A 9540-nucleotide genomic window follows, 5' to 3' on the forward strand; every position below is an offset into this window, starting at 1 on the left:
GTTTATCCCACAAAAGTGTCACATTTCTTTTTTTGGAAAAAGTTCTCCCTCACATTAATATAAATATATTATTTTCTCTTTCCATATAACATACAAAACTCTCTCCTAAAATCCTGTGTTATTCTCCAAGTAAACATTTATTATGGAACAGAGAGAGTACTATTTTATGGCTAGCTTATCAAAAAAATTTAAATAGAAGACGCAGGCCCAATATCATTAACAGGCCCAATCTCGATAACAAGCACATGTTCACCAGGATTAAGGCCATAATATTTTAATAAATAAAATAATAATAATAATAATAATAATAAATGAAATTCGGAAAACAAAAACAAGAAGAAAATAAGAATCTGGTATCTTCTATCTCATCGGTTTCTTTCTCTGTTCAACAAATTTTTACCAGAAGTGCCCTCAATCAACCAATCATCATTGCATACCATTTCTTCTCTCTAAACTCTTCCCCTCCTATCATCTGGTCAGTTTACTTTTCTCCCTCTCTTTCAATCTCTATACTCATGTTTGTGTCAATTGCCCTAGGATTTTGAATCTTCCCCAATTTAACTTTACCCATCGTTTCTCTTCGATCCGAATAATTATCTGCAGGTATTGGAACCTCTTCTTCCTCTCATATTGGCGTCGCTGTTGGTCGGAAGTTTCTTTCAATTTTATTGGCCATTGAGCGAAATCGGTGAACTTCGTGGGGGTATAGGTATAGATTCCTTGCATTTCTCTTCAATAGTTGCAGCTCAATCGCAAGTTATGATTTATGAGCACTAATGAGAAATATTATCTTCGCGAACATTGAGACGGAACTCAATTTTTTTTTTCCTGCTTGCGTGAATGTGCAATTGTGTAATTGCTTCTTGTGTGGTTTTTTTGGCTTCTGAGACCATTAACTTTTTTATGAATGTTGTGTGCTCTAGGCTCAGAACATTGCTAAGGGTGTTGTGGCATTCTCAACATTTTCTTTTTTTTTTACTAATTTTTGGTTTTGGAGGATCTGATTTAATTTAGGCTAGTTTAGGATTCATGAACTGTTTATTGTGTTATAGTTTGGGCATGTTCTATAAAAAGTGATTCTATGTTTTTTTTGTATTCGTTATCAATTGTTATCACCTACATTTCAGTTTGCCTTTACTGCTTGGTTAGTTCTGAAGTTAAGGGCTGGAAATGGCTGGTTCATGTTTTTCGAATAAATCCAGTTCAGAAACTAATATTCACTTGCATGATCGATTATTTGTTTTCTACAATGGGTCCTCCTTCTTCCACTAACTTTCTACATGACAAAAATTGCAAATGTTGTTTATCTTGCTCTTCTGAATATGTAACTAAACATTGAATTATGGTCAAATAAATTGAAAATATTTTTTTTGATGTTCCATAAAGTCCATAGGTGGTGTGAATTTGAACTAAAATTATGAAAATGAAGGTTGATTATAGATGTTTGGTTGAAAACAATGACAGTGTGGATCATTTTTTATATCTCATCCGTGAGTATTCTGGTAAGTACTGTGATATCCTTATGTCTAGTTAACAACTATTTGGATGTTCGGTGTTGGAATCAATGACACATGTAGTAAGTTTGGATCTTATTGTAGTATAATCTTTATGCTTCACTATGTAAGGGCAATGCTATATACCCATATGTCTAGCACCACAAAAAAACACTTAATCATTGCCAAGAATCTAAGTACATCAAATGTTTCTTGAAGACTTATGCTCTCAGCCTACAGCTTTTATTCTTCATCAAACCATTCAAGATCATACATCTTGAATTCTCCTACAGAGTTGGTTACCACTACCTCTGCCCCATTCTAAGTCAAACATTTCTTTGTTCGGCACAAGATTTTATTAGAAATTAAGATTTTTATGTGCAACATTGTGTACTCTACAAACTAAGTCTGTACAAATTATAATGATTATACTTTCTGACCCGGCATATCATATTGAGCAGTGATTCAGTAGACTATGCAAAGATGAGTAAGGTATTCTTGAAGATGTTACTGTATGTTAGTATGGTTAATTACTTAATTGGTTATCCAAAATAGTTTTTGCACCACTAATATAGGAGGCACAGATATAGATTATTAATTGTTACTATATGAAAAGAAAAGAATGGTAAATCATGAACATGGGACATTTATTAAAGGATCTTCTGCAGAAGAGTCTCATAAACCCCATGTGGCCAGAAAGTTCCATTTTCATGATAGGGCTGACTTAAGCATGACTTGCCTTTACTGCTTGTTCCATTACTTATTTAATCAATCATAAGTGTAATATTATAGTATTCTAAAGTCCTGTATTTGGTATTTTTAGTGCTTGATCCGTGAGTATTTCTGATTATGTTTTTAACACATTTTGTATTTTACGAGGTATACCATGTTCTGCAACACCAGATTTCAGATTTTAAGATTAAATCTTTCGAATGCTAAACTAAATGGGCTGAAATTTTTGAAGTGTTATGTTATCTGACATCCTTTTCTTTCACCAAAAGGTGAAAAGAGTTGTGTCCTATTTTCCTTTGACATCTTGTACTCCCTCCTTTCCCTCATAGTTGAGTCATTTTTCCATCTTGGGAAGTTCCCTCATAGTTGAGGCATTTCCATATATAGTAATAATAAACATTCTTTCTCACTCTTAATTTAATCTCTTACGTTTTTCTCTCTCCTTTATTCACTTTCTACTCTATTCTCTCTACTTTTTTCTCTCTCTTACAGCCTTACTTTTTTATCTATCTACTTAACATGCTTACTAAATATCAATTTCTTAAACTCCGTGAAAGTTTCGCCTCAACCATGAGGGAACGGAGGAAGTATCTTATTAGAACAAAGAGTCGTGTTCTCTTATTTATGACTTACTAAATTTAGTTTGCACCCTAGGCTAATTGAAAGAAGTTTGCTGATCCTTCGCCCAAACTTTGTACTGAGCTGACCTTCATCTGAAGCTTGGTTTAGGATTAAGTAAGCACAGCTTGGAAGCTATTCAGTCAAAACAGTATTGTCCCATTATTAGAAGTTAGTTGAAATGGCACTAATAGAGTTCAAGGCATGCAACATTTTAGGAAGCCCTGGGTTACACTAAGCATTTTGGTCTTTTATCTCCTGACATTTTTCCTCCCTATGTGTTGAGTAGCATGCTTCTGGCATTTGTGGGAATGAAATGATATCACCTGGGCATAGGCATTAAGTGGTTTCACCAAATCAAAGCTCATTGTGTCTATACTAACATTGACTGGTGAACCCATTCGTCTCTTTGTTTAGTTCTCTATGTCGCTAGATGTGGTATCTTGATGTTATTGTCATTGTACGTATATTCAAGAGTCGACTTATGGCTATCTGAACTTAATTTGTTATTTTTTTGGTAGGTGGCACTCATTTATTGAGATATCTCACTCTGTTTAAACCCAAGCTTTTGGCAATGGAGTTAAATTCCATCAAGGATGCTTTTGACCGTGTTACAAAGAAGCAAAAGCTCTCATCCTCAAAATCTCAAGAAGTAATTGAACAGATCAGGCAAGAAATAGAACAGGCTTTTTTGAGACTACAATCTGAACAAGATTCTGCATCTCCATCTGCTCATAAATTGATCCTCAATGAACTGAAAACTAAGCTGAAAGAAATTGCTCCTCTCAGCCATCTGGAAGGCACACAAAAGGAATTAAATGTTGCGTTAAGCAAGTATCCAAAGCTTCTCGAGAAATCTTTCAATCCTGATATCTCAAAGGCTTATCGCAATATTGATTTTGATATACACACTGTTAACCAAATTATTGCCAGCCATTTCTATCGAGAGGGCCAATTTGATATTGGCGACTGCTTCATCAATGAGTCACAGGAACTAGAGGCTGCAGCAAGTAAATCCCCTTTTCTAGAAATGTTCCAGATCTTGGAAGCCATGAAATGTAGGAACCTGGAGCCTGCTCTGGGTTGGGCAGCGAGTAATCATGATCAACTGAATCAAAATGGGTCTGACATAGAATTGAAACTGCATCGTCTTCAGTTTGTAGAGATCTTGCAGAACAGGGGCAGGGATGAAGCTCTAAAGTATGCCAGAGCCTTTTTGGCTCCATTTGCTACCAAACATATGGCTGTTTTCCAGAAACTTATGGCTTGCCTTTTATGGGCTGGAAGGCTTGATTCCTCACCGTATGCAGAATTACTATCTTCCATACATTGGGACAAATTATCTGTGGAACTCGCACAACAGTTCTGCAATCTAATGGGGCAATCTTACGAGAGTCCGTTGAGTGTGACAATTGCTGCTGGAGTTCAGGGGTTGCCTACTCTTCTGAAGCTGATGAACGTGATGACTGGGAAGAAGCAGGAATGGCAGACAATGAAACAACTACCGGTGCCAGTGGATTTGGACAGGGAGTTTCAGTTCCATTCCGTATTCGTGTGCCCAGTGAGCCGCGACCAAGTAAGCGAAGAGAATCCCCCAATGCTGTTAACATGTGGGCATGTTTTATGCAAGCAATCCATCACCAAGTTGTCCAAAAACAACAGCACTAGGCGCTTCAAGTGCCCCTATTGCCCTGCTGAAGTCGAAGCAGGTCAGTGTGCGCAATTACATTTCTGATACTGCTTAAAGCTTGTAAAGTGGTTCGTCCTACTGCCATCACAAACGTAAGGGAAATGCCCCTTCATTGAATATAAAGCGTGTATGTAGGCTAAACTGTATCACTTAAACTAGATCTTGTTATCATATTATTGTTGTTTTACTTCTTCTGTGTCGGACTCGGGTGGTGGATGGACTGTAAATAGATTCTACTTGCAAAACAAACACGAAGTGCTGCGCACATAAACTGGGAGGTACGTGCCATATAAAATCCCATATGAATCATAATGTTTGAACATTTTATGTTTAGTGGATGGTGAAATCACCATATGATGCTCTACCTTTATTTGCGAAAGAATTGTTGGAAATTATGGTGTCAACATCTTGTGTGACATTTTCACTATGAAGCTTCTCGTTCCTATCTTGGTTCCAACTCATAAAGCACTTGGTGATTGTGTTGTTTATTCCTTATCTGTTTATATATATATTAATATCTAGTTGATGGATTCTTTTTGTTTATGGCTAGCCTCTCATTTTTAACACAACCACCTGCATTTCCTCTCAGATTTGAGCATTTCCCCCTTTCAATTTAGTCCTATAAAGTAGTTTCATGAAGTATTTGAATAATGGGATACAAAATGAGCACTTGTTTTACATAGGGCTTGTGTTTTGAGCAAATACAATCTTATCATCTGTAACAACGAATCATAATGTATATTATTGTAGTATAAATAAACTATCTAAGGAGGAAGAACAAAGAAATGTGCCCTTAAATGGTGGCATGTCGGTCTTGGGCCAAACATAGTAAAAAAGTAACCATTGAATTTTACATGAGAGTGGCACTCCAAATTTCATCTCAAAAACTTTATAGATGCGCAATTTCAGGATTCTAAAAGTTAAGAACAATCCATATCTTTAGTGTGTCAAAGCCCCTTTTGGTGCCACCCTCTCTCTCTCTCTCTCTCTAAAGATATTTAAGATTTTATTGCTCTTAACACTCTACCTTTTTGGGATCTCTCCCACTCAGGGTGTTTTGCTCAATGAAGAAGAAAAGTTGCTCAAAACCTCATTTTTCTACAAACGTGTGAATAAAGCTATGCTGGGGTGGATCTAATTTTCAAATTTCTCATTGTTCTTGGGATTTCCAAAAGTGTGAGCGATCCATTTAGAGTTTTCATGAAAACATATCATGATTCCCAATCAATATTTAAATGGTGTACTAATTTCAAAGCAAAGGCACTAATTGGAGGTCTCAATTATTTATGTAACGTGGCCTCTTGATCATGATCTATATCAATGTGGCACCAACCAAATTGAAAATGACACAGAGCAGGTTTTGGAGTAGGAAAATATGTTTGGGGAATTGGCTAAGAATGTGGCTGACAAAATTGGATTTAAATGGCAAAAAATTGAGACAGGTTGTTAATCTTGCTCTGTGCACATCATATGGCCCAACACGATTAACCCAACGATTTCTCAATTATTATATCAAATTCTGGTATCTTGTGATCTCACTTGCCATCTTGAAAGCTTCCCCAAATCAACACCCATTTCAAGCACATGCCCTTTTCCAACAGTTTTGCAAGAAAACCTTTTAAATTTATTTGGCAAATGGTGAATTCACGCAAATCTCAGTCATGTTGCAAAGTTGTATATCAAAAGGTATAGAGCACTAGAAGCTATACCCATACACAGCCAAAAAACTAAACCCCACTCCCACTTAATACAAACAAAGCTTTATTTCAACACATTATATACCAACAATATTAATTTTTTACATAAAAGGACACCCCCACAATAACTTTTCAGTTGATTGCTATAAGACATCCATTCATATCAAATCATAACATCGTTCCCTACAACTATTTTATAATTTGAAATAAGGATAAAAGAAATAATAGAACAATGCAATATATATCATGACCCCCCATAAAATTTAAATTTGAGAAACCCCACAACGATACCCCTCAATCAATTATACTACGCGGGGCCTCACAAACCACCTCTGCCCTTTTTTGACAAAATATATTTGTACATTTTTCTTATAGTAACTTTTCGTAATTTATTTTACTACTAAGATAATAATAATAATAATAAAAAAACACAAATATTAAAATCTCGCATTCTCAAACCCATGTAAGTCGCTGACTCTATTCAAAGACTTTCTCATAATAGCGACTTTAGCGAGGCGCTCGGCTGCCCGCCAAGCCGAGGTCGGCGTAAGCGGCTCGGCCTTATTGTCATCGGGCCGGGCCGTTCGCTGTTGCGCCTGGTCCTGCCTCTTGCAATTCAACACCGCGAGCTCGGCCTCCAGCCCGCGCACAAACTCCTCCCCAGAGCTCGAGCCGGACTGGAGGACGAGGGCGCAGGCCGAGGCGAGCATGCTGAGCGCCCCAGCCATGTCGTTGCGGTCCGAGAGCCTGCGGCTCTCGGCCACAGCGCGCGTGGTGACGAAGAGGCAGCGGAGGCGCTGGATGTCACGGGTGGAGGATCCGACGGCGCGTGGGCGGGGGATGACGAGGCACCGCTCCTTGTCGTATATGGTCTGTTGAGTTGACGGGTCTTTGTAACAGCAACGGATCGACATTAGCCTCCGGGCCCCACCGGTGGCTGGTGGGACCCGCATTTCCACCAGCAGTTCTCTCTCTTCCTCCGAGTGGAGCTCCCCGACCCGGCACCAGCTCGAACCGGATCCGACCAGGGCCGGTTTGCCCGCGTAGGTGTAGACCGCGGAGATCTCGCCTGGGGCTGAGCCGGCCGCGAACGATACCTGGACCCGGAGGTCCTGCGCCACCTGGCTCAGCAGGCCGGTGACACAGTTCGCGACGTGATCGCCGCCGGGTGTGGCGTGGACGCACGCGCTCAGGTTGACGGAGTGGACGGGGATCTCGGACTGGGAGAAGCGCGTGGAAGACACGAGCGGGCCGCTGCGGTGGGCGTCGGAGAGGAGGAGGATTCTGGCGGCGGGATTCTTCTCGCGGCGGTCCTCGATGACCTTGGCGGCTTTCTTCAGCGAGTCGGTGGCGCTGGTGGCGGCGCCGTCGAGTGCGACGACGGCGTCGATGATGCGGCGAGCGGATCTCTTGCCTGCGGTGGTCATGCGGCGGAGGGGGAGAAGCCGCTTGGATGTGGTGGCGAATGCCACGATGGAGAGGCGGTCGGCGGCGGAGAGGGAGGACACCACCATCCGCATCATCCTCCGCATTAGATGGAGCTTATCGGAGGTTACGTTTCTGCTGACATTCAGCACGGTGACCAAATCGATCGGCGCCCTTCGCGGAGGCGGCGTTGGAGCTTTCACCTTCAAAACGACGGCGTATGTCTCACTAGTTTTTCCTACTGACACCACAACCGCCTCCGATAACAGACCGATTTCCACATTCCTCGACTTGATCTTATCCGGAACGACATTGTTGGCGACGAAGAAGCCGGGGAAATCGTCGTTTTCCTCTTCCGTCTCATCTGATTCGAGAATCGGAATGAATCGCGCGCCGGAAGTTGGAGAAGAGAGCGGCTCGTCGTCGTCGTAGACCTTAAACACAGAAGAGGATTTATTATCGCCGCAGCGCAGCTCCGTCGATGGATCGGTTTCCACGAGATGCATTTCCTTCCATGTAGAGCTGCAGATGGGGCAGGCGAGGGCGGATCTCACCCCTTGCTTCTTCATGTGAGCGGCGATGCACGGGAAATGGAAAGCGTCGCCGCACTCCGCCGTGAAAATGGCGGTGCCTTGCCCCGTCTTCACGCTCTGCAAGCATATTCCGCACCTACTCTGCTCGTACAATAGAGTTTCAACTCATCCATTATTACCAAATCATACCAAAAAAAAAAACTCAAATCAAACGCAATAACGAAATTCTACTGTAGCCTACGCACCTTGGTGATACGGAGTCCGGATTTAATCAGCGAAAACGTCGACGGCGACCTTGGCGAGGAAGGCGCGGAGCTGGTGAAGAATCGCGGACTCTTCCTAGTCCGGCATTGAAGCCTAGGGCTCTCGGAAGGCGTAACACACGGAGCAGCAGTTTTGCAGCGGAGAGAGGGGCTAGAGAGCGGCTGAGAGTGAAATCGCGGCGTAGATGGCTCGGAGAAGAATCTGGCGAATCTGGAGGTGATCCTGGGGGTGGAGGTGTCTCCAGCGATGATAGGGGAGGCGGCGCGGTCCTGATCCTTGGGGATAGAAGTGCAGAAGGCTCGTCGCCAGCTCAAAACCATTTTCACAAACAGACTCTGACAGAAGGTAGTGATGATGATAGGGCTAAAAGATGCAAAGTGGATGCATGATCGAAAGGGGAAATTCAGCAAACGAGACAAAAGATGAACTGAAACAAAAAGACACCTTGTTCAGAGGTCGGATCGTGTAAAAAATGAAATCAGAGGAGAGATAATTAAAGGAAAAAGGATCAGTGAAGAAAGCTCCAAAAATCCACCATCATCGTCTTCTTCTTCTACTGCTTATTTTTGTTTGGGTAAAGGTCTAATAAGGGCAGAGGAAGGGGGAAAAAATCAAAAGTGACTGGCAGCTGCCAGTTTCGTATTTTGTCAACGGACTCCTTGCAATCAGCGTACCATTCTATACGTCTTTAAGTAATTTAAATTATTAAATGAAGTGATTACCCTTAAACTTATTTTAACTATAGATTTGCGCTGCTTAAATTAATTCTACTCTGATTAAAGTTAATACGTGGGTTATATGGGTAGGAGTAGATGGTTGGTTCTCTAGGCTTTATGCATTCTCATGAATATAGAAACGGATTGGGATCCCCTATCGACGGGGGATGTTGTGCACATCAAAACCATCCATTGCTAAAATGAAAAAAAAATACATGTAAAATTATTTAAGGTGTGGATGTGCACAACATCTCCTGCGGTGGCATTTTGCACAGCAGGGATCCCAACCCGAAACTATAGAAACTAACAAATGAAGTACTTATACCTATCATTTAAATAATAACAATTATGGATGAATTTTAGAATTAGTAC

The 9540-nt window shown here is 41.2% G+C and overlaps 2 protein-coding genes across 2 annotated transcripts; one reads left to right on the forward strand and one right to left on the reverse strand.

The window, feature by feature from the left end:
• The first annotated feature begins 337 nt into the window (after positions 1–337).
• On the forward strand, positions 338–4897 carry LOC121773515 (protein RMD5 homolog). Its single transcript, XM_042170391.1, has 3 exons — positions 338–475; positions 604–709; positions 3365–4897. Exon 3 carries the CDS (start codon positions 3418–3420, stop codon positions 4576–4578), a length of 1161 nt encoding a protein of 386 aa, XP_042026325.1. The 5' UTR covers positions 338–475; positions 604–709; positions 3365–3417; the 3' UTR covers positions 4579–4897.
• A 1546-nt stretch (positions 4898–6443) lies between these two features.
• On the reverse strand, positions 6444–9039 carry LOC121775232 (probable E3 ubiquitin-protein ligase EDA40). Its single transcript, XM_042172273.1, has 2 exons — positions 8434–9039; positions 6444–8329 (listed from the first exon to the last, which is right to left on the reverse strand). The coding sequence occupies exons 1-2, from the start codon at positions 8770–8772 to the stop codon at positions 6668–6670; spliced, it is 2001 nt and encodes a 666-aa protein (XP_042028207.1). The 5' UTR covers positions 8773–9039; the 3' UTR covers positions 6444–6667.
• Between the last annotated feature and the right edge of the window lie 501 nt (positions 9040–9540).

Source organism: Salvia splendens, chromosome 17 (genome assembly GCF_004379255.2).
Source record: "Salvia splendens isolate huo1 chromosome 17, SspV2, whole genome shotgun sequence".
NCBI classification, from domain to species: domain Eukaryota; kingdom Viridiplantae; phylum Streptophyta; class Magnoliopsida; order Lamiales; family Lamiaceae; genus Salvia; species Salvia splendens.

What these genes read in the sequence shown, in the direction of transcription:
- LOC121773515 (XM_042170391.1), top strand. Translation starts at nt 3,418, where the DNA reads ATGGAGTTAAATTCCATCAAGGATGCTTTTGACCGTGTTACAAAGAAG.
- LOC121775232 (XM_042172273.1), bottom strand. Translation starts at nt 8,772, where the DNA reads ATGGTTTTGAGCTGGCGACGAGCCTTCTGCACTTCTATCCCCAAGGAT. An exon ending in CCGGACTCCGTATCACCAAG is followed by an intron (nt 8,330 to 8,433) that starts GTGCGTAGGCTA and finishes TTGTACGAGCAG; the next exon opens with AGTAGGTGCGGAATATGCTT.